Source organism: Furipterus horrens, unplaced genomic scaffold, assembly GCF_987537825.1.
Source record: "Furipterus horrens unplaced genomic scaffold, mFurHor1.1.pri manual_scaffold_12, whole genome shotgun sequence".
Taxonomy (NCBI): domain Eukaryota; kingdom Metazoa; phylum Chordata; class Mammalia; order Chiroptera; family Furipteridae; genus Furipterus; species Furipterus horrens.
In genome coordinates, this window is record NW_028327182.1 from 47,184,998 (window position 1) to 47,210,194 (window position 25,197).

General features: G+C 43.3%; 2 protein-coding genes across 4 annotated transcripts in view; one reads left to right on the forward strand and one right to left on the reverse strand.

Annotated features, from left to right (window-relative positions):
- Nucleotides 1-8,695, forward strand: part of SERP2 (stress associated endoplasmic reticulum protein family member 2) — a 50,469-nt gene extending 41,774 nt beyond the window's left edge. The window contains exon 3 of the mRNA XM_090258143.1: nt 8,436-8,695. Within this exon, the coding sequence (XP_090114269.1) occupies nt 8,436-8,548 (113 nt within the window). The 3' untranslated portion in view covers nt 8,549-8,695. The remainder of the gene's footprint in view (nt 1-8,435) is intronic.
- A 6,093-nt stretch (nt 8,696-14,788) lies between these two features.
- Nucleotides 14,789-25,197, reverse strand: part of TSC22D1 (TSC22 domain family member 1) — a 161,142-nt gene continuing 150,733 nt past the window's right edge. Inside the window, exons 2-3 of one of the 3 annotated variants that reach the window (XM_090258061.1) lie at nt 24,863-24,914; nt 14,789-14,878 (exon numbers count right to left, since the gene is read on the reverse strand). In XM_090258061.1, coding sequence (XP_090114187.1) covers nt 14,807-14,878; nt 24,863-24,914 — 124 coding nt within the window. In that variant the 3' untranslated portion in view covers nt 14,789-14,806. Of the gene's footprint in view, nt 14,879-22,284; nt 23,669-24,862; nt 24,915-25,197 lie in introns of those variants that run through there. The other 2 variants (XM_090258058.1, XM_090258063.1) reach the window with 2 other exon arrangements.

The window sequence follows — 25,197 nt, forward strand, 5'->3', positions numbered from 1 at the left end:
GCGTCACTGGGATCTCTATCATGATCTGTGCCATCCTGACCATTTTGTGTTTACCTTTGATTCTTGGGCAGGGCTGTCACACCTCCTATGCTATAGGGGGCAAAGCCCCGTGTACTTGTCACTAACGGGTGATCCTTCTCACCACGCATTGGCATTTCCTGTGTGGGTGGGGGTCCCAGATGGATTCCTGTGGTTCACTCTCTGCTGAGAGACCAGGAGCCTCCTCCTCCATCCAACACCCTCTGGGCCTCACGGGCCAAGGCAATGGAGGGGGGGGGTCTGCCTTCCTCAGCATTGGAATCGCAAGCTGATGGATCTGATCCACAGCTGAGGGTGCTCCCCAGGTGCTTTTCGCCTCCCCTTAAATACGGGTGTCTATGTTTACCGCCATCCTGCCACCATTGCCGCTGCTGCTGCCGCCAGCACAGCTTGACCTCTCTGCCCCGGCTTTGTCCCTCCTACCCGTCCGGATGAGCACCATTTCTTTATAACTTCATATGTTGGACTTCCATTTATTTTCTGGAACTTATCATTATTTCTGGTTTTGCAGTAGTTGTATTTCTTCTTGGTTGTGCAGGGAGATGGAGCGTGTCAGTCTAGGACTCCATCTTGGCTGAAAGTCTCCTGTGTGTGTTTTCCTCTGTGTCTTAGGTAGAGCTGTCACTCCTCTTACATTGTAAGGGGAGGAGCCTTAGGGATTTGCCATATAGGGTGAACTATTTCACCACACTGTGGTGCTGTATGTTGGGGAGGAGTCTGAGAGAGGAACAATGCCATTTGCCCAGCACTCGCCCCTTTTCCAGACACTTCTCCCACTTCTCTATGGGACTGGCATCTGTAGATGTTGCCCTGGCTCTTGTTCCCAGAGTTGATGGGTCTGTGGATATTCTAGGACTATGGGGGCCCTTTAAAGAAGCAGACTCTGCTGAGAGACCGGACCCTGAGCTTCGGGATCTGGTGAGAGGCTGGAAATGCTTCCCAGGTGTCCCTCCTGACTTTTTAAAAAGTGTAACTGTGCTTTCAGTCAGCCTGCTGCTGCCGCCACTGCTGTCACCACTACACCACGTCCTCTCCTTCCCAACTCCGCCCCTCCTACCTGTCTGGATGAGTATTTCTTCTTTATATCTTTGTTTGTTGGATTCCATGCAGTTTGATTTTTTTCTGGAACTTCTGGCTGTTTCTAGTTTTGAGGTAGTTGTATTCCTTCTTAATTGTGGAGGGAGACGCATCATGTCTGTCTATGCCTCCATCTTGGCCGGAAGTCCCACCAGTATGTTTTAAGAGCTCTAATTCACCCCGCCTTCAGATTAGGCTAGACCTAAGAAAGGTCAACTTCAAATAAGAATTCTATGAAAACTGAAGATAGAATGTCAATTTCATTTGATTTTTCGAGGCAATGAGGCCAATTCCCATTAAATGCATCATCACTGTGACATTATTGCATTCTCATTAGTTAGGTCTTAGAATTCCACCATTGGAACCATGGACTCTCAACCATTCTGTGGGCCATGACATTAATTTAGTGGACTATAACGAGAATTCGAAGTTGAAATAGAGCAGAATTAAATAGACAATATTGCAGTGCATTGCACATAGTAAAGCATTGCATCACAAAACTTCCCACTTAGTTATATATAAATATGTATGTGCCTACCACACTGCAATAGGACCTGTGTTTCTCACTATGAATCCTGGCCAAAAAAGAAAGAAAAAAAAATTGAAAGCTGCTCTCCTGGTCTATTTTCCATACAGGGCTCAACACTCCTCTCTGCAGCCTATGTTCAGTTATTCTTCAATTCCTGAATTTATTAAGTGCTCTTGGTGTGAAAGGCGCTGTTCTGGATCCTGGGGAAACAAAGATGAATAGAACACTGTGTTAGGCAGGGACCCAGCAGGAACCAGGTGGCATGCTCTAATTGGGTAATATGAGGAGTGTTTAATAAAGGAGCAATTTATCTGGTGTGCACAGGCTATAGGGAAACCTAAAGAGATAGCACAGAACTGGTCTGTGAAGAGCAGAGCAAGGTTGAAACAGGCAAGGGAAGGGAGATGTTTCCAGAACCCCAAGCTATGTAGAGGGGACTCTCTGACAGGACCTGTCAGCTTTAGTCAAGCACCTTCAGTGAGGTAGTCAGCTCACAGGAGCCCTGTAGGGAAGGACCCAGAGGGATAAACATCTCAGCCTCACTTTTCTCTCTCCTTCTATCTCCTACTGTGAGCCCTACTGGTCAACCCAGCCCAGGGGCTCGATGATGCAGTCCCATATGGGCAAGCAGGGTGAATAACAGTAGAGAGTGAATATGGAGAGCAGACAGAAGATGACTGATACAAACAAAATCCTTGCTCTCCAGGAACTTACATCCATTAGATAAAAAGGGATGTAATCCTAAAAACTATAGCAAGGTAACCCATGCTGGGAGAGAGGTATTAATGAGGACTTCTGGAAGAAGGACCTAGGAAGGAGCACTTGACCCTTCAGGGAAGCTTAGGGAAGGCTCATAAGAGAGAAGACGTGGTGGTCTGTCTCCCCAGCATCCTTTCCTTTGGGAGTCACCTTCCCTGAAGTGGGTCCTGGTGGGTACCAGATGCAGTGCCCCACCCCTCTCTGCTGTAGGGACAATCAGAGTGAGCTCCTATTTCTTGGCCGCAGTCCTTGGTGCAGAGAAGGCTGAAAGCTCAGCCCCTCAGAGATTTTTCCAAGGATCCAGTTAGGGATGAAAACTGTATCTTGCCTCTGAATTCAGGATGCTGGAAGGATGTAAAGTTAGAACTATTGAGTACCATCTCTCCCCTCCCTCCAATAAGTGTAAATATTCAACTTAGGGGGAAAAATTGAAGCAGGGCAGAGAATCTTCTTACTGGGTAATGCTTTATATTCAGGGTTACCTTAGATTGAGGCATACATTGCATTCATGATAATATTTTCTCTTTTTTTTTTTTTTGTTTTTGTTAGCTGGAGTTACGTTTCAGTCCTAGCATAGTCTCAAAGCTGAGTTCCTATCCTAGCTCACCATGCAGAGGAAACCATATGTGCAAAAGTGTGGAAGTGAGAAAGTGAATGGCATATTGAGGGACCTGCCAGGTTTATGGCCCTGGCCAGAGCCAAGAGTGCTTGTGAAGGGGATGGTAGGTAATAGGCTAAGGCAGTCACAATGGACTTGAGTCAGATAGGTGCTAAATGAGTGAGGATTCATTAAGGATTTTAAGCAGGGAATGACACCAACAGATGTGCATTTTAGAAATCCCATCCTGAGAGCCATGAAGAGGTTAAAGTGTGCAGTCCTGGAGGAAGGGGGCTGCTACAGAGTTTGTGAGATTCAGGGGACACTGGAACTCATCCAGCTGAGGAACAACAAGCTGTGCTGGGATCCAAGAAAGACTGAGGGAGGAGAGACTAGCACTAGTACGGAGGTTCTGTTTTGGGTGAGAAGATGAATGACAGCATGAATGAATGTTACTTCACTTTTTCCCATATCTCATAACTTTGAGGGTCTTCTCCTTCCCACTCACCATTTCCTGAATGCATTCTGGGTTTATCGATCTCATATATGAGGTTACTCCAGATGTGGTGTGACCAGTGGAGGAAAGAACCATCACATACTTCTATGAATGCAGCCCATCAGTCCTGAGGATCTTTTTGAAAGTCATTGCACAGTGATGACTCACATGGAATACATTATTGTCTAAAACCCCTAAGTGATTTTTTCACATAGGCTCTGGATCATTTTTTAATGAGGTAGTGAATATTTTACAAGTGAGTAATTCTTTTAACCCATCTGAAATGCAGGCCTATATCATTAAGTTTAGCATGTCTTCCCTATAGTTGAAAACTACATCTCCAGTCCTTTGAGTACAATTCAATTCAACAAATATGATGTGAGGATTCTAGAACAAATATCATAGAAAATGCATGAGATGTTGTGGAAAATGCATGAAAAGAACCTGTTCTTATTATTTTTATGTTACTTGGAATCCAATTTTATGCACACACACACACACACACAGGGGTGGGCATAAGTAGGTTAAATTACCAGCCATCATTACCTAAAAGATAAATGATTAGTAAGGATATGAAATAATAACAATAAGAAAAAGGCAAATAATACAATAATTAATAAATTAATAAATAATACAAAAATAAACTGTGTTGCATGTAGTGACAACTGAAAATATACCTTTGCCCACCCCTGAATGTATGGATGTGTGTGTATATATATATATATATATATATCAATTAAAGGTCTTTGGATCAGTCTCTAGTTGTGAATTATTAGTGTGGAATGTTCACGGTTTCAGAAATATTTACCATGAGGTTACCATAGCACCTTCACAGCTCAGCAAGTCTGAAAGGTTTCATCATGTGAACTTCTGATTGCCTGTTATCTACCTTCATTGTGGATAATTCAGATTAGTTACTGGCTCTTCACCTCTGTGACGTTTGCCCTGCAATATGTCCCCTGGGTCTATGAGTTTGTACCATCCTCTGCTTTCTCTTTTCTGGGGTTGATCTTTTGTTTATTTCCAAAATCTCAGTAAGATCTACAGATATGCCTCACAAAGAGGTGCTTATAGAAAGCAAGCATCCTAATAAGCCTTTTCAGGTTTCACATAAGGTATCTTAACTCACTTTTTCCGCTCTTCTCCCCTCCTTTTCAGTCAACTCTCACCTCAGTTCTTGTCATCTGAGATTAACTTCTTCAGCAAGTCCTGCTGTAACCACCAGCCTCTTTCCATTTTTCCTAGATCACCATTTATTTAATCTGATCAGCCAGGCTGTGGGCCACACAGTGTGCCCCCCATACCATATGATACCCCCTTTCTGAAGATCTATGGGGGAGCCTGACACAGATCTCAGGACAAGAAAGCTGTGCAACTTTCAGCAGATCCGCTCACTGTACTAATGTTTACTGAGAGCCTCTTGTGTGTCAAGTACTCTGGGAAGGACGGAGCCACAGGGAAGGAGCTGGGTGACTGGAGGAAAGACAGATCCACAATTATAGGCATGGGGAGCCCATGAGAAAGGAAGTACAGGATTCCTGGAGAGCAGAGGGCAGCACTCTCTCACCCAGACTCAGGAGGTGGAGGGAAGCTTCCTAGAGGAAGACAGGTGAACTGAGCCAGAAAGAAAGAGTAGAAAGGAGGAAAATGGCTGGCCCAAGAAAGGGAGCTGTTTGGCTTTTTTCTGATATAAAAGGGAAGGGCTGGTGGGAGCAGAGGAAGCTGTGAGATGGATGAAGGTGCTTGGCTTTTGTCTAAGAGCAATAGGAAGCCACTGACAAATATCAACCAGAAGCTATATGATCAGACCAATCACATTTCCTTCTGTCTTTGATATCTTAGAAGCTCAGAATTGAATTGGCAACCCATTCCTAGCAACTCTACAGAGCCATCCATGAGCAATTTGGAGATTAATGTACCTTTTCTTCATCATATTATCTCTTCGTCTTCATGTCCTCATTTACTAACATTTGTTGTAGTCCATGCATCTCTGCAAGCCCATAAATGTAAGTAAATCATGTAGTACAGCTGCTCTGGTAATACCCCTCCCCCCGAGTTAAACATTTGTATCCCCATTTTACAGAGAAGATTGAAGACATTCAGGGGGTTGCCCACAGTCTTCACATCACTTCGTCAGTGGGACTTGCTCAATATCTCACTTCCCCAACAGATGTAAATAAACAGAGGCAGAGACCATGTCTGCGGTAGTCGTGGGAGGGTGCCTACCTCAAGCACAGTGTCTCATTCACAGGAGGGCCCAGCCTGGCTGCTGACCTTCCACACTGGAGCTGTGGGATTCCAAGACCTGAGCACCATCTGCTCCATCACACTGTCCTCTGCTGCCTGCTTCGGCATCTCATGGACAAAGCCTCTCCTCTCCCCTCTACTTATACATGTTTTTAAAGAAGTTCCATCATTTAACTTTCAAGTTGATTAAGTAACTAAACCTTAACAGTTGCCTTTAGAATTAGACTTTTAGGACTGGAAGAAACCTGAGTGATGATTCCGATCTGATCGACTCATTTTACTGTGAATTAACTCGGGCTCAGAGAGAGTGGGTGGCTCTCCAAGGTCGCACAGCTGGTTAACAGCAAGTTTTAGGTCAACAGTGGTTTTGAGGTACTTTAGATATGTCCTGTGTGGTATTTACAGTGTCACTCTGTTCATTTAGAAACATAAAAAGTAATTGTTTAATTTGGTTTGCTCATAAAACTAAGTTGTTTGCAGTATGTACAGGGTCTGAAGGAAATTTATTTTTAAAAGATTTGAAAACACAACCCTGAGATGTACTGTACCCACAATTCTGCCTTAGATACTCAAAAACTGAGTGAGAAATCATCCTTACTTGCTCAAAGTCACAGCTGTTCTGAGCATCTTCTGGCTCACAGCACTCCCTGGACCATCTCATCTATTCATAAGCCTTCACCACTTAAAACCTGCAAAGTCCCAAATAGTCATACATAGTAGCTAACACTCTTTGGGCACTTCTATGCATTGGGCATTGCTCTAAGCACAACATATAGGTTATCTCATTTAATCCTCACCACCACTACCACAACCCACACAATACAGAGGAGGAAACTGAGGCCCTGAGCAGTAAAACAGCTTGCCCAAGGTCACAGTTGGTAGCATTGGCAGCTGGTCCCCTTATGAAGACAGGCCTATCTGTGACACTCAGCTCTAGCCCAGGGTCCTCTCTCCTGAGCTCCAAGGCCCAGCAAACAACTGCCTACTGGTCTCCCCACTAGGCTCTTCCCAGAACCAATTCAGGACAACTCAGCTTCTTGCCTCCAGCCAGGCTGCCAGGCATAGCACCGGTAACTGCGGACCCTCACACTCTTGGTTTCCTTACCCACCACCTGCTACCTGTCTGTTTTATCCCTAGATATGTTTCAGGTCTGTTCCCTCCTCCCAGGGTCACCTCCACTGCACATGAGTGCAGCTTTCCCAGTGGTCTCTGTGCCTTGGCTCCTGCCCAGCCCCCCACCCTCACCTGCCCTCCCCACAGGTGTCAGCACAGGATTCCTGCAGGGGAAGCTGAGTACATTCCTGTGGCCTCAGCTCTCCTCAACCCCCAGGGTGACCACCATACTCCCTGAGCCTCCTCTGGGGCAAATCACCTTGGCTCCTGGGCCAGGCTGTATTGTTTCACACATCTCTACTTTTACACCCACTCTTTCCTTGGAATCCCCTCATCCTCTCCCTTCCAGCAGGGCTGGTCATTTCTTTGTTTGCCCCAAGGCTGCCCTTTAACTTCATGCTCCCCTAGCACTTTCTCTAGATTGAAAGGACCTCTTTCTAATCTTCCATCTGCAGGCAGCAGAAGCTGTATTAGACACTCATAGCTCTATTATAGTTATGCAGAGAAGATCTCTTCAGATGTAGGCGGATGGGTGGGCAGAATGCAGGAAAGAAGAAAGGGCATAAAGACTGATTCACTTCTATCAGGTCAGCATATAGACCAATTCATTTCTGCAGGACCCCAGCCCCTTCATGGCCTCCTGGTTGCTGCACCCAGGACAACCCTGACCATCTCCACTGTCATCAAAGTCCGTCTTCTCTGGCCTCCCAGCAAGGCCATCACCCAATCTAGGATGGGAGTCCTTCCCCTCAGTGCTCTGCATCCTCACCCCAAGGGCCTCCCTTAACCAACCCGGGAAGAATGATTGGAACCTGCTGAGGGATTGTGGACAGAGGAGCCCCAGGGTCCTACAGAGAGCCAGGAACATTTGCTGTCTGTGACGTGAGCACTCAGTAAATATTTGTGGAGCAAAGGCACAAACGTACTATAAATATTTGTGCTAATTGAGATGCAGTCAATCTCTATGAGATCAAGTTCATAAAATCAAAGCATCAGCACTTGCAGAGATTTGAAGTTAGTGGGTTCCTGAAGGCTATGTTTTAGCGAGATGAATTTGTGTCCCTTCTAGAGTTGCCTACTCCTTCTAGGTGAGAGGAGGAAGTGAGGGCTTAGGAGTGAGGAAAGGTCCACTCAGCCCAGTGGTCCCTATACCCCATGAGACACTCACCACTCCCATGCCCATGTGCCAGCCCGAATTGCAGCTGCAGCTTAAATTGTTTGTTAGTAACACATTCGCTGGTGTGACCAGGTCTAACCACCAAGTTTGCCACTGTTAGTTGGGAGAGGAGTCTTGATGGAAAATTCTTGATGCCAGCTCCCTCCAGAGATTCTGGCTTTGGATGAGTAAACCTGCAAATGCTTCAGACTCTTCCTTGGGGCACTTTTCTTTTCTTTCTTTCTTTTCCCTTAAATTGTCCTTGAATTCACCCTGTTAGGAGATACATTTTAATTCAGCTCTAAATTCTTAGAGAAATTATTTTTTGAAGCAGATGCATGGTCCTTCTGTCCACACAAATTTACCTTATATGTCCTGAAAAATGAATTTATCTAAGCTACACATTACATGCTCCTGCAGGAACTTTAGAAAGCCCAGAAGAGCACATGGAAAAGAAACTGCTGTGGATAATCCCGCCTTGCAAAAATGACCTGTTAACATGCCATGCAAGTGTACCCAGTGTTCTCCACTAAGGCGTGTTTCAGCTTTCCCAACTGGGAGACTTTTGGATCTGGCTATGTTTGGTTTTGCCCACTTTGTAATATATTGTGAATGATCTTTTGTTATTTGTTTGTTTTCACTATTGTTTAAAACACCAATAAACATTTTGTACACATGTATTTATAGAAAGCATACAGTTATTTTATTAAGAAAAAAATAACAGCAATGAAATTGCTGAACCAAAGTGTATGCACACATTTAAGGTTTTGGGTACATAGTGCCAAAATGCCCTGCAGAATTGTTGAACCACAAGCAGAATAAGTGTTTCTACACACTCTCATCTACTTTTCATCACTTCCAATTTGATACACAGCCTAAAAAGCAGACAAACCAATAAAGAAGCCAAGAAACAAACAAACACCTTCAACTGACTTCTATTAACTCAGGGGTGTTTATGCAGCTCCGTGAATCCTGGTTCAATGAAAAGGAGAAAATTCAAAGTTGAGGCCTGCTTAAAACCTCCCACGTCAGAAGCCTACTGCTTCATGTCTCATTGTGTCCTGCACCCTTTATTCCAAGAGCCCATTCAGATTGTTAGAGCTTTTGAGTCTAGTCATTTTCCCGTTGACAAACCATTTCCTCCTCCTACATCCCAAGGATCAAAGTTATTCCAAAGCTGCAGTACTTCCCTGTTTGAGCTCTGTGTGATGGTTTATGGCACCACATGCTCATTTCCAGGTGTGTCCCCTCCCCAGCAACATAAGCGGATGAGGATGCTGAGGTATAGTGGGCAAAAGCTCCTGACTAGGGAGACAATTCTTTGGCTGCATTAGCTTAGATGGGGAAAAAGTGCATGCTTGTTTCACTAACCTCTAATGGTCATTTAGCATTTCCTTTGGTAATAATTGCAGACAACAAAATGCAGTAGTGTTAGCAGTTTCTGTGACTCTATTTCCAGTAGAAATCATAGATATTTCAGATATATTACATATGTTCCAAAATATCATTAAGCTTATCATTACCTCAAAATCACAGCAATTAATGAAACCTTAGATACTGCTAGATCTTGTTAGTTAATATAAATAAATTAATATAAATAAATAAGCATGTTCTATTACCCTACCACTAATTTTTTTTTGTATTCCGATAACCATATTTTTATATAAAGGATTTCTTTATGATTGTGCACATTTTATTACAATATTTAAAATCTTGTTCTAAATAATGAATTAATCTACTTGACAAAGACTTAAACGTACGCGCACACACACACACACACACACACACACACACCCTTTGTTCTGACAATGGTTCACTGAACACCAAAAGGATTCAAGGCACAAAGAAGATGAAGAAGCCTGCAGAAGGAAGTGACAGTTTAAGCTCTGTGGGTAAACTCAAATTTCTGTTTGATAATCACAAAATTACAAAAGATTTTCTCTAGTGGTGGAAAGATTGAGGCCCTTCCAAATCTTTTCTCATTGCCCTTTTTCATTCAATCAATAGACATTTACTTAGCATCTGTACAGTGCCAGAGAAACTGTAAAAATGACACCAAGGCAGTCTTGGTAAGAAAACTGCTGACCTTGGCAGGTAAAAGGGTGAGCTGGGCAGACCCAAGGAGCCAGGGTTCAGAGAAACCACAGATTCCAGCTGCTGGTTGCTTTGAAATCCATGCACACTTCTCCCCAAAGTAGAAATATATCAGAAAAATTCATGGTTCCCCCAGTATAGCTTTTCTCTCTCTGTGACTCCCATCAACTCTATCAGAATGCTGTTTATTCCTCAGGATCCTACCTTTGCTCCTTCTTCCTAGCCGGATGGAGTTAATCACTCTCTCCCTCAACACTCTTGCTCATGAATATTAGCACTGTCACTTTTTACATGTTTTATTTATGAATCTGACTTGCCTCCAGGATCCAAAGCCCCAGTGTGGAATCTGGAGGTTTGAGTGCAGTGGTGCTGATCCGTGGACCAAGGGTCTGGCTTTGGGCTCTGCCCCCTCCAGTGAGGCATGGAACAACTTTCACCCCATTCCACTGGCTGATTTGCACTGATAGGCTTGCAATGTGCAAAGCCATAACCCATGCTACAGCAAGACCTCTCTTTGAAGTTTCCCACTTATATTCCCCTAGCAGTCAAAATGTCATTTCCAAGGAAAAGCACTCCTCTTTCAACCCAGGACTACCATGGCCTGGCACTTACTCCTTCTGTTGAGATGTCTTTTCCCACTTAGGCCACCTCATCTTTTAAGGATCAGTCAACTTGCTTCTTCTTGGAAGCTTCTACCAGCACTCATCATCCACCCACTCCAGCATTGCAGGCAGAAATGGCCCTTTCCTCCTTGGTGTCCCACTGTGTCTGGCACAATTTACTCCAGAGGCTCTCTATGTCCCTGCCCTGGCTAGAAGTTCCCTAAAGGCAGGCACCAGGTCACGTCTGTGGCCCCAACACCTAAAAGGCAATACTTGTTTGCTGAATGAAGTGAGTGAAGGAATGAATGAATGAATGCCCCTTCTCTCTTCTTCTCCCCACCTCTCACCTCTCTTTCCCCTCCAATCACTTTTGGTTCAGGGCTGTCTTGGACACCAACTCTATGATCATGAGTAAGTGACTTCATGCCTTTGGTACTCAGTGTCCCCTCCACAAAAGGAGGCTGTGTAGGGACACCCTTGGCCCCACTCCTGTGTAATGTGTAAATCTGTTGTGTAACTTTGTAGGTGTCAGTACTGCTGGGATAGAACCTCCTAAGGCATACTCTCTGTCCCAGGAGCCCATCAAGGACCAATGTCCTAACACTCATATCTAGTTGGTCACGCATTCCTCTCAACTCTACAGTGCTCATGTCTTTAAGTCCCAATCTCCCCTCCCCTTTCCCTTAAACCACTGCTCCAATTCAGGCCTGCACTTTCTCACATATGGACTATCTTATTACCACCTCTGTGATCTCCAGTCTCACCTGAGTCCATCCTGTCGTCTGCACAGCTCCAGACCTCAGTCCTGAGCCTGGTGACTTAGGAGCAGAGGCTTCTGCGGAGATTGCAAGGATCTGTGGTGTCTGGATTTGCTATTAGACCAAAAGTCCTTGACTTTAATCATTTCCTTTTACAAGTCTTCTGTGTGATTCTATCTTCAGTGCTTTTCTCACACTTCCAGCCTTTGCCATCTGAACTTTCAGTGTAGACCCCCACTTCCTAATTCACAGAGGACAAATATGGTTAGTAGGAGGGGGATGTTCAGTTTCTCCACACCTGCAATTGATGTGTATTTGCATCCACCTTTACTTTCTCATCCTTTCTCTGGGAAGCCTGATTCTGACAGCAGTGTTGTGGTTCTGGTTTCCTCTCACTTCCTCGGGGGGTGTCAGTCATCATCTGTGATTGATAAGCATGTGCAAATATCTCCTATTTTAATTTTTTCCCTTGATCTTCTGTTTAGTTGTTTCTCTATCGCTCTTCTTTCTCTTCTAGACAAGTTCCTTAGGCTGCTGATTCCCTCTTAACTCCCATTTACCCCCCTTCCATCATTCAGGCCCTTCACAGCAAGTTTCTGCTCCAGTCCACCTGAGCATCTCACCTCCTTTACTTGACAACCTCCGTGGGCACTTTTCTGTTGTTACCTGTCCTGACAGCTCTCAAGTGCATTACAGTGTCACCCATACTCTTTTCCTAAATTTCCCTGCCTCCCGGGCTCACCTGCCTCTCACCTCTGATTTTGCCTCCTCTGTGGGTGGTTCTTCTTCAGCTCCTCCTTCAGGTTTTCTCAGGCTCCACCCCCCACTTCTCTTCCTGGACTAGGCTATTCCTGAGCAGCACATCGCTCCCAGGTTCACTTCCACTCACAATGTCTGGGGCTCAGGAGGTCAAGTTTAATTTTTACTCTTTTCATACTTCATTTTGAGTTGGGAGGGAGGTTATGGAGGAGGTGCTCTGCTCCATATAGTCACTCAGAGGGCCGCTCCGGCAGCCTGTAGCTCTGCGCTCCCCACATCCTCACAGCCCTCCCACTCAGTTTGGGATGCCCAGAGACTGTGCCAAACTGCTTCAGAGCCACACCTGCGGGTCACATTCCACTGCTGTCTGTTACTCCGGGGATGGGGAGAAAGGGAGCATGGCTGTGCTCAGGAAGAAAAGCATGGGCACTGGGGATCAGTAGAGTCTTCGCTGAACAGCCCGGATCTCTCCCGCAGTCCCAGAGCTGTTGGTCAGGCTGGCGAGAAGAAAGCTCCTCTGAGATACCTACCTAACAGGCGCCTCCCTCTATATACTCAAAACTCAGCATGTTTAAGCTCCCAGGCTAGTTTACCCTTCTATTCTTGTCCGGGTGATGGCACTATCACCCACCCAATTACCGCAGTCCTCCCCCACCTCACCCTGACATATTCCTTCCTGGTGTGCTTCCTCTCCCACCTGATTCTATTTCAACAGCTCAATCTCATTCCACGTTAATTCTTCATAAATGAACTTTATATAGTCTTTCTTCCCTACAGTTCCTTAGCATGATTACAAGTCCCTCCAGGCCTGAGCCCCACTCTCCACTCAGACCCTATCAGCCTGGCTGCAGCTGGAGGAAACCAGCATAGTTCCCATTCCTCTGCCTATTCACAACAGGCCTCCAGCACACCTTACCCCCCTTCTCCCTCGTGGCACACTCCATTTTTTTCTAGAAGGCACAACTTAAGCATCACTTTCTCAGGGAGCCTTCTGTGACCTCCCCAGATAGAGCTGACCACGTCCTCCAAGTAGATTATTATTGGTCATTTTACAGAATGGTTGAGACCACGAGGACCAGTTAAATACACCAAAGAACATATGCTTCACCTATGGTATTAGTAAGATTTTTCACATGCTAAAGGACTCAATTTGAAACTATGGGAGGTGGACTCTAGTTCTTTCTTTATCTCACAAGAGACTTATCTTTCCTACAGAACTTTTAGAATTCAAAGTATACAACAATAATTGTTCCAGTGGGAAAAAAATTAAACAGAATCCCAACCTGTGGACAAGGAAACAGAGAAAGTACCTGTATTAGTTAGGGATCCTCTAGTTTGCAAGCCACAGTAAATCTAACTTAAATCAGCTTCAGAGAAGAGAACAATTCTGGGCAGGGTGTGGTAGGGGAGGGTGTAGATGTGGCTTCAGACTAGATGACTGCAGAGTTCAAATGAGTCAAAAAGAATAACATCCCTGCCCAGCTTCTTTTATGCTGCGTCCATCTTCTGGGTCCACAAAAGGCTTCAACCGGAGCCCCAAGCTCTTTGTTCAGGGCTGCAGCACTATAAGTGGTTCATTTTCAAACTGAATCCAGCAGAGGGCTGGGACAAGATTCTGAGTCTTTTGTAGGCTACAGTTGACTCTGACTAGACCAGATTGGGTTGCTGTGGCCAGGAAAAAGCAGATGTCAAGCAGGGCCATTTCTGTAGCCACACCGGGGGTTCCCAAAGAAAAGAGGGAGAATGAACATGGCAGCCAACAGCAGATGATATTCCAACACCTCTTCTCAAAACAAAATTGGAAGGAGACCAAAGTCTTCTTTCTGAAGCTGTGCCTCTTCCCTCCTCCCTCCGTTACCTACCTTTCCTCCACTGTGTTCCATGATATTGATGGAGATAGTCTTTTGCATTATAATAATTCTTAATATGTCTGTGCCTCTGGACTGGGGCACCTTAAAAGTAGAAATGCTTTGATTGCTGTACAGGACCTAGGGGGCCTTCCTAAGCTTGGCATATTATGGGTACTTAATTAATGTGGTGAGTTTTATGAATGAATGGGTAGTGACATCCTTCATAGAACATTTCATCCTCCAGTGCTGGCTTTTCTGGGACAAGTGACCATGATATTGCAGTGGGAAAGAGGGCTGTCTCATTTATGCAGTGGATCCATGATGCCGTGCTGGACAGCGAGAAGAAGGGTTACTTGCCTTTGTGCTGTGTGTTCCCCTAAGGATTCTCTAACTCAAATGGTACCTATGTTTCCCTTTGTAGTGCAAGATTCCCTTACAAGAAGTCCTTTCCTGGAAGTCCCTGGGTCCTGCTAGCCAGGCAGCTTGAGAGACTGGGAAGAGTTTGGGGCAGGGTGTTGTCTATCACTGTTTTCCAGTAAGATGGGATTTATGTGCCAGCCCTGATTTGCACCACTACATTCATCCCTCTTTGGGACACACACTGAGGAATGGACAGAATGCCAGCACTGGGGCAGCCACAGGGCCAAGATATGCTCTACTGAATGGGGCTGCCTGGCTTTTGAAGTAGTCGAAATGATGGCTAACAGCAGTGGTTTGCATCATATTTATTAGCTCTTTACACTGACTTGGCAAGTTATTCTCTCTTCTTTTGTAGTCAGGATAATACATTCTTCACAGAGCTGATGTGGGAAAAAATTAGATACTGTCATTTCAATTGATTAGCACATAGTAACTACTCAATAACATGCAATAATAACAGATGGGTTCCATTTTCCTTTCCCCAGAGGAGATTGCAGGTATCATGCTGTGACCCAGTTCAAACTATCCCATACCTATGAAGGAAAAAGCATAACTCTGCCCATTAATAACAGCTTGTATCTATGAAGGAAAACAAAACCTAAGAGATAATAGAACAAGTCCTAGTTGTTTTCTTCTTTAAGGGTCCAAATTATGTGAATTTTAAAGAAATTGTTAAAATGAGTTGTCATAAAATTTTATGAATCAGGTGTTGTAGTCTGGCTTTGGGACACAACCTCAAATGCCTACCTAAGTCAGGTATGTAACTAGCTGAGTGATACATGGTGGTAATTGATACAGTGGAGCCATTACAAGAGTGGTGGGCTCTGGCAGGCTGGAGGCCACAGTGGACAACAGCTATGACTCAGCATCAGCTGATTATCATCATGAAGGAATATAGATAGATTCGAGGTTGCCAGAACTTGGAACGATATCCAAAAAACAAAACAAAACACTGTAAAAGCATGTCTGAGAGCCAGCTCTGGTCAGTAGGCTTGATATAGCTTGAGGATCACAAAATTGTGAACTCTGATCTTAGCTGGCTTTTTACCATTGGTGTTTCTCAAAGTAAGTTACACTTTACAGGTTCAGCAGGACACTTCTCACTGCATAGCATTATTTTTATTTTTTCAAACACCTAGGAAGATATTTCATTCTTATCACATGGGATGGCAATTGTTTTTGATAACTATATAAAAAGTTATTTTTCTCATGTGTTGTTGTACAGCTTCTTCAAAGTCAACCTCAAGATTCACCACTTCTTAGAACCCCTCTGTGATATATTACTGCTCCTTGGTTCTCAATGCCCATTACATTGTAGTATAGCTTCAGGTAGTCCATATTTATGAGCCAGTTAAAGTAACAGACTAAGAAACATATATCTGAAATGTAACTGAAATTTGTTCTTGCTCCTTTATAACAGTTCTGAATAATTCTGAGTTGGAGAGAAAGGAGACAAGAAAGGGGCTCTGCTCCACTTAGTCATTCAGGGGCCGAGGCTGGTAAGGTTGTGCCATTTCCAACATGAATTTTACAAAGTGGTAGTAGAGTTGCCTCCAACCAGTTGGATGATGGTGAAAGAGCATAGAAGACTGCTTACAGGAAGTTTTTATGAATCAGGAAATGACATAACAGCATTTGTTCCCACACTCCTTTGGCTAGGATTTAATCATGTGGGCTCACCCAGATGCAAGGGAGTCTGGGAACTGCCATCTGTGCACCCAGGAAGAGGAAAATTTTTTGTTAAACACCTACCAGTCTCTGGCATGGCCCCTCCTTTAGATCCAAATATACATTTTGTTATCTTCTTGCCTTCACAGAACACACTCATTCTCCCCACAGGACGCAGCCCAAAGTCCCATTCAGCTACTACATCCAACTCAAATTCCAAGATCACTAAGTGAGGCACAGGTTTGAGTATGGCTCCTAAAGGTGTGGAATGAAGACAAATTTACCTTCCCTTCCAATGACAATCACAATGGTGGAGCCTTGTCATGACAACTGTTATAAAACTCACATTGGAAACATTGGGACACAGCGGGCCCTCCCTCTCAGCAGTTATGAAATCCTGTTGGTCAGGAACTGAGGAGACCCCTTTGCCCTGGCAGTGGGAGTTCCTTGATTACACTCTTTCTGCTCTCTGGGAAGAAATCTCTGGCTCATTATTATAAAACACAAGGCTCCTAGCTCCGGGAGGTTTTCTTGTCTAGTGTCCTCCACGCCATACACAAAGTGCGTGTGGGGGGAAAATGCTCTCCTTGTGAGTTATATCGCTTTAGACACTTGCTTCACCTAATTCCAGTTCCTGAAAATTTTGGGACCTGAGGGTCATTTGAAGGTTTCCACATGTTGTTGTTTAAATGTGACCTAGTTTATGCTTTCCTTGGCAATAAAAGTCCTTCAAACACTTAGTAGGCTTCTTCCCTATTTTTATCCCATCAATTCAATGTGTCAGAAGTAAGAACTAAAATATTTTTCTGGACATGATTGTTTTGTTTTCATACTCTGCCTTGACTATTCTATCAGCTGAACAGTGAGTACCTAGAAGTCATCTGAAACCAAAGGTGCATATGGGGAATTCATACACTTTATTCCATCCTGCTGAAGGGGTGAAGTACCTCGTCTAACTGAAAAGTCTTAATGGGCCTTTCCTTAAGTCTTATTTTAAACTCCTAGGGATCTAGAAGCAATAGGTGTTTCCAATACCAGACAACCCCAAATTTCTGCATTTTATTCCCTTTCCTGTCTCCTGAGCTCAATTTTTTTTTTTCTTGGACGTCTTTGCCAAACACAATAAAGAACCACAGGTCACTAATTTTCTGGCTTTTCACAGCTACACTCTCACTAGGCACATGGGCACCCTCCTGTTATCACAGGCAAGAGTTTTAGAAAATGTTTTGCCAGTTCACAATATGGATCCCAATCTCTTGGGCCTCCAATAGTTTCATTATCACCCACCACCCTGTAGTCAGTGCCACACATTTTAGGTTTTTCTGACAGCAGGACCCCACTTCAGGGTACTCATTTTCATTAGTTCAGGTTAGCCACTGAAGCAAGCAGATTCTAAAATGCCTAATGGCTGACACACTCTTGCTCATGTGACTGTTCTGGCTGGTTCCAGATTGGTAGGGGAGGACACTCCATAGTCATTCAAGGACCCAGGCTGACAGAGGCTCTGTCACCTCCAAGGACATCAGGTCTTATCCATCATGTTAGTGTTAAGGGAAGAAGCACAGCAGATCCCTGAAAATGGTTTTCTTAGGGCCAAGTCTGGAAGTGTTTGGTTACTTCAGCCCCTAATCCAATGATTAAAACTGAGTCCCTATGGTCACACCTAACTTCAAGGGGCTGGGAGATGTAATTTAGCTGTGTGTCCAAGTAAAAGAGGAAATGGGATTTAGGGCGACCAAGTTGTGCTAGTTTGCCTGGGACTTTCTTGGTTTTAGCATTGAAAGTCATACTTCCCAGGAACACCCTCAGTCCTGGGCAAACCAGTACTGCTGGTCATCATCACATCCACTCTTCGAAAAACTAAGTCTTCTGTTTTCTTGGTTTCCTAGTCTGCAGTGATTACACACTACTATTTGGGCATGAATTGAATGTACTTGACACAATAGGGCAGATTGCTTTAATTAAAATATGTTATTTTCAGAAATTTGGGGCATATGTGATACAAGCTTGTAGCACACAGCTGCAAACACTGTCTTTGTCCCTAAATGAGTCCACTATAAGAAGTAGTAAAGGAGTTTCTATCATCATGAGCAAATGCCACCAATTTAACAAGAGTTCTTAAAAGAAGTCCCAGAGAGATTTTGCCAAAGGGTTCATTCATCTGAGAAGGCATAGAGAAGAAATTATTGTTATTATATCACATAAGGCAAATTACACCAGAAAACAAAGCAATTCATTTATCTTAAAGGCAGCTCCTTGGGCTGTCCCTGAGGGCAGAGACTGTGTGCCCTGTTCACTATACTATCTCTGTCATGTAGAAAGTACTCAGCAAATGGTCCCTGAATAAAGTTAACACACAGCTTACCAGAGAGCTTGTGCCCACTTTCAGTAATCAAAAAGGTTTTGTTTTGTGCTAAAGGATGAGAGGCCATTTATGACAGGGAGACTGGTTCTTGAGACAGGTATAGAAAGTAAGGAGTGGAAGCTCAAGGCCTGTAGGCCAAATCAGCATAGTAGGTGTGCTTTTGTTTGGTCTGCATAGTGTCCAAAAATCAGAAATTTTCAGATAGAGCTTGGATCTTGAAAAACTGGGAGATCTGGCAAAACAGTGCCTGGATTCCCACACAACAACTGAATGGAGCTAAGTAGCAACTGGTCCCATTAATCTGTGGATGGAGTGCTCACCCTCCAACTGCCACATTCACTACCACTTCACTACCCTCTCTTCACTCAAGGAACTTCTGTCATATCCCATAGACATGTCTCCAAAACACCTGTATTGAAGCACAGATTTATATTGTAACATTGTAGTAATTTTGCACATTAAAAAATGGCCACTGAACTTTCCAATAGTTGTTGATAAAGCCTGATTACTAATCCTGGTGACTTTGGGCCTGCCTGGCATTTCATAGCACTGTTGAGCTTTTCTCCATAAGAAATCAATAAGACATGTATGTGTGTGTGTGTGTGTGTGTGTGTGTATGTATGTATATATATGTGTGTGTATATATATATACGTATATATATACACCACCTGTAATTGTGTATTTATCTCCATCAATATTATTTTCAAACATGAACAATTCCCAACAAGTCCCTTCTCTAACCACATAAATTAAATAGCTGTCATTAGGTATTATTATTCTTTAAATTGATTTGAGAGAGAGAGAGAGAGAGAGAGGGAGAAAAATAGAAACATTGATTTGTTGTTCCACTTATTTATACATTCATTGGTTGCTTCTTGTATGTGTCCTGACCAGGGATTGAACCTGCAACCTTGGTGTATAGGGATGACTCTCTAATCAACTAAGCTACTCAGCCAGGGCTATATATTATTTTTTAGATACAGAAGTAATGGTGTATTTCTATATATATTCTAAATGACAATTAAAAAATGTTTTTGCAATAAAATCTTAACCATCACTATTATCAAGTGCTAAATCAAAAGCTATTAAATAATAAAACTGCCACAGCTTTATTCCTACAAAAAACACAAAGTTAAATATATAAGCAAACATGAACAAGAGGATAAATGATTCAGAAGTAGTTCCTTGACTACTTGCTCTGCACCCATCACTGTTTACTGCTTTCCAGCATTATCTTTACAAAAACCCTATGGAGAGAGCATGTCCCCAATGTTAGCATGCAACTAAAGTCACCTGCCCAAGGTCACTGACAGAGCTAGAATTAAAATTAAATTAATTTTAGCTCAAGAAGTGAACAAAAACACCATATTCCTCCCACCCAACCCCCCCCCCCCCAAATAAAATAAAGTCATTGTACAAGCAGAGGATTGTAGCACCTTATGGCAGGACAGAATCTTTGTGATCTGATCCAACATCTTATTGCACAGACAAGAGGAGGTCTGAGAGGTTCTATTCTTTGTACAAAGCTCACACAGCTGGTTACTGCAGGTCCAGGCCTGGCTCCTCAGCTCTGAACTCTCCCCACACTTGTACAGGAAGCTTACTGCACAATCTGCTACCATGTCCCATTGGTGGGCACATTTGTCCATTTTCAGGCAATTTTATCTGGAGGGAACTTCGTTTTCTCTGCCTCTGTTTCTAATCTTTAATGCCATTATTACTGTTATTCTTTTATACATTTCTTATGTAAATTTAAAACTGATTCTAGCATTGCATAGTCATCACATAATGAAAAATAAATTTTTGCTTTATAAATATGCCAAAAAGCACAGAGTCACTGAGTTATGAACATTGTTAATTTGAAACAGAAAGCAGACATGCATTAAAATCATGTAAAATTCCTTGTTTCTCCTTCACTGATCAGCGATCTCTCCTGCTGCAACTGCTGATGTCACAAACACCTAGTACTGGTACAACATTCCATTCCCATTAAATCTTTCCTGCTCCACTGAACATTAAGTATGATGGAGTCAATTATATAATAACTCAGGCCAACAAAGGTCTAATCATGTCTGTGAACAAGTAGTAAAATACCTTTTAAAATTACCTTAAACATCCTGAAATATAAGTCTATCGCTTAAAACAGCAGTGTGCCACAATTATTAAAACATGCAATACCTATTTAGTCAGGGGTAGTGACCTCTCTTCCCTTAGACTGTCAAATTTTTAAAAATGACAACAGCCAACACAATAGCCATCCAATGTGAATGAATAATAAACTTACACCAATATTTTGTCAGATCGGCAAAAAACAGTTTGGTGTGTCACTGAATTTTAGTAATTAGTTCATGTGCCATGAGATGAAAAAGGTTGAAAATCACTAACTTAAAGCATGTTTAGTGATTATTGAATGAACATGTGTCGAAAAACACCTTCTGATTTTAACTCATTCTTATTTCAAATTTCAGCTCCCAAAACACCACAGAAGTGCCACATTTTAAGTAAAAAGGTGCCAAATTCCATTAAATAGTCTAAGAAAAATGTTCTGTTATCTTAATACATTGACATAAGATTTCTCAAATTCTCCACAATTACCACTTTTGATATTAAGTATCTTCATTGAAAACATATGAAATAGCTGGATATTTCCATTCATTATAAGTTTTCTTTTTAAACGAAATATAATTACAACATAAGTATCCCTTTATGTCAGTTATGTAACCCTTAAACTAATATGACAAAGATTTTTTTTAAGTCCTCTCCAATTTCTCCAAACCATCTTCATGGCAATTGCCACCAGCCTGTGGTGGTCAGCAGTCACTGCTTCACCAGGAGCTCTGTGCCGCCACACCGGTCACTTTGAGCTTCTGTAACATGCACACCATCCATTTCTTTTCAAAGCTCTGATGCTTCGTTCACCCATCCAATTCCCAACAGCTCCACATTAGAGAAATGAAGGACTCAGGAAATTTAAATCCTTGTTCTGCAAGGCCTTAAATAAGCCTTAGAGCTCAGCAATGTCCTGATTCCCACGGGGTAGAGGGGGCATGGGAAAGGGCCATTGCTGAAGTCCCAGGGCAGACTGCAGAGCTGATAAGACCATCCTGTTTAATGTCACAGGAGCTGGCATTGCTCCCTCAGGCTCACTTCTTAGGTGCCCATTTGCTTTAGAATTCCATCCATTTTAAATTTCGAACTATTTTACAGTCTTAAGGAATCAACTGAGAGAGATGTTCTTGTTCATCCAGACCCACCTCGAATTCAGAGGAAACCCCTGGAATTTTTCTGTCTTCTGAATGAGCATTTCCAGGAGCTGGAGCCTTAATCCACACTAGGAAAGACATCCCAACCCAGGGTATTCTTAAAGTGGAAACTAGCTTCTCTAACATCCATCTTTTTATTCTAAAGCTGCTTAGTGGAATTACATACAGAATAAGGCTCATTCCCTATCTACTGGTGAACACTGTAAGATTAAGATGGACTCCTAGAAATTTAAAACTACAGGGGAATTTAGAGATTATCTCTTTCAATGAGCCGTATCAGCCCTGAAAGGTGAAGCCACTTGCCCAGATCACATTAGTCTGAAGAACTAAGCTCTGTCTCCTTCACTATGTCTCTCTACACATACTGGCTGAAATAATGCAATGTCTATTTCCTTTCACCTCTACCCTTCCTCAGGATTTTACTAGTCAAACTGTTGTAACTTTAGCTAGAAATAGTTGTGGAAATGACTGTAGTTATGTTAACACTGTAATATGAGAACACTTATTTATCAACATTTTATATGCTTTATTGAAAGTTGACAAATGCAACAGTTAAATACAGTGACACCTTACAACTATGTAGAGAACATGCACAGAAATATATGCATATAACTACTATACAGGTAATATGCAGAAACCCCTACCGGGAAATTCATCTCACTAGCTAGAACTGATCATTTTTCAAAGTACTCAACCAGCTCAATCAAAAGACTTCAGTGAACAGGGATTTACTTCAAGATATTCAGCAGCTAGATTTCAGATTAAACAAAGTGACTGTGTCAAATTCTTAAAATTTCTTTAGGTGCGACTTTCATCACGTAGCAGTTTTTATGTAGGTCTCTCTATAAAGACAATCCACACCTCTTCAGACAATGAAACATCTAAATTTCAATCTGTACAACCTAAATAGTAGTTACAGTCCTCTATTGTACAAAATAGTTACACTACGTACACAAATGTATAATAAGCAAAACATCCTTCACGGTAAGATAGCCTAGGTCCCAGCTAGCTGTCACCTTTTAGTCACTCTAATAGTTTCGTGTCATTCACTGTTTCAGAAAGAGGCACGCAGTACTATTGGTTTTTATGGATTTTGGTGACAGTCATCAATTTGTACAATGAACTGTTTCCCTCATTTCAGGAACAACTATGCACCAGTCTTTCCTTTTACCTCCCTTTCGAGTTCCTCATGGGTAGAAAGGAGAGAGGACAGTCCAGTGGGGCTCCACTGCTCCGCAACCCCATGTCATACACTATGTGCAAGCTGGAGACAACTCTTGGAAGTAAGGGTGGGGAGCAGGGAAGGGATGGAAAGGCACACAGCTCCTCAGCATGAATTAAACCATTTCTCAAATATCTGCCAAGCTGCATGAGGTCCCAGTATATCCATGCTAATTCCCTATTCAGCTTCAGTTCACCAAACTAAGACACTTCTTCAAGCCAAAAGGTATATGGGTATTTAATACTGGAAAAAAAGAGATAATGGTATATGTCAGTCTCACGTCTCTTTTGCAGCAAGCAATGAAATGGATGACTGTGGAGGCAGACTTCCCCTAGTACATCATCTCGGGTCTGTTGAGTTCAGATAGCAGCAGTACTGCAAGGGCATAGGAGGCTATGCAGTTGGTCCTGAGCCCTGAGATGCTGGCTGGGCTGGGGGCTGTGTGGTCCCCTGTGGCTGTGAGGTGGCAGGGGGGGAGCCAGTCTGCAGCTGGGCCTGAAACTGGGCAAGCTGCTCAGGACTGGCCAGTGTCTTCAGCAGATTGTTTTCCTGCTCCAGCTGGGAATTTTTCTCTATTAGTTCTTTGATTTGCTCTTTGAGGACCTCCACTTCCTCTCTAACTGCATACATCAAATGACTTTTCACCAGATCCTGAAAGGGAGAAGGGAAAAAAGATTTAACTTACTATTTACTATTTCCCAGACTCCATATCTCTAAAGCATTATTTTTGCCTGGCTCTCCCTAACCATTTACATATATTGCTTTTATTGTTCATTTATTGGCACCAGGGGAAATCTACTGAATACAATCACAACTGTACAATACTCAAGTTTAATGTATAAGTGATTAACTTTTTAAAAGTGTATGGTTTCTTTGCAGCAGTTAGCCAGCAATGCAGTCAGGTTCCTATTTGAGATGGCAACATGCACTGGGGCTCTGAGTCGGCAAGCAGGAGACAGGCCACAGGGTTGTCCAGGCCCGCAGCACTGTAGCCACTTCCCCGCCCCCAAGTCCCTCCTGCCCCCGCCCGCCTGCTGCCGACAGACCGCCTCCCTCAGCACCGGCTGCAGCCAGTTCCTACGGAGCATGTTGCCGCATTTTCCTCCTTCCACCCTTACCCACCCCACCCCCCACCCCGGCCTTTTCGAGATTATACTGACATCACAGAAACCTGGGCAGTCATTGCAGCCAATGAGAGCTCGATTTATTTATAGCTCCGAATTAAAGGTTCGTAGTTTGCCTAGCAACAGTGGGAAGAGAATCCCGTGAGAAGAGCCACAGGCGCTGCTCCAATAACAAAGAACGGCCAAAGCGGAAATAAAAAATAGGAGAAATTCAAGCGCAAGCTGGGAAGACAAAACTTTTTTTCGGATTCGTCTTCGTTGTGCAGTAGCCTATATCACTGGGATCTGTCTGTGTTCAGTCTAGATGGTCCCTTCCCGAGATCCCCACTTCTGAGGACTCCCCCGCAACCCCCGGTTCCCTAGTAAACCTCAGGTTTCCTAGTAAAGCTACATCTCTTAGAGACGTGCCCACCACCCGAGGCCACACTAGGCCGGCGCTTCCCTAGAAACTCCCCAGTAAAAAGGGACTCCTCTGCACAAATCCCGAGGTTTTGAGAAATCGGTCTTGGAAAGAACACTGAACATCCTCGGAGCCCCTTTCTCTCTCCACAGCAGCTACAGTGCGTGGCTTCACGTTGACAGAATGGGGGCAGTGCAGGCATTTCTAATGTATGCAGAGCCATCACCATCCTAACTATGGATGAACGCGTTCCATCCCAAGACAGCTCGCTTTTTATACTTCGCCCACATTTAGTACAAATAATTTTTAATCAGTACATACCATAGCTTGCTCGATTTTGTTGTCAATAGCTACGACACTTGCACCAGAGGAGCTGGAAAAAAGGGGGGAAATCGGTCAATGGAATTTATCTTAAACGTTACACACACACACAAAGGTTTTTCCAAGTTGTGATGTTTCTAGCATCGTTTTTGAAATATTCCTTAAGTCTATGTAATATATCACCCTCCAGAAAACATAAGCCACTCACTTATAATGAATATTCAGACATTTCCCTATTTTAGTGAGCCACAAAGGGCTAAATTACATAATGTGCTAAAAGCCTGTTCTCTGGTGAGCAGAAGGCTATTCTAAACATTGCAAAAAGTAACATCCAT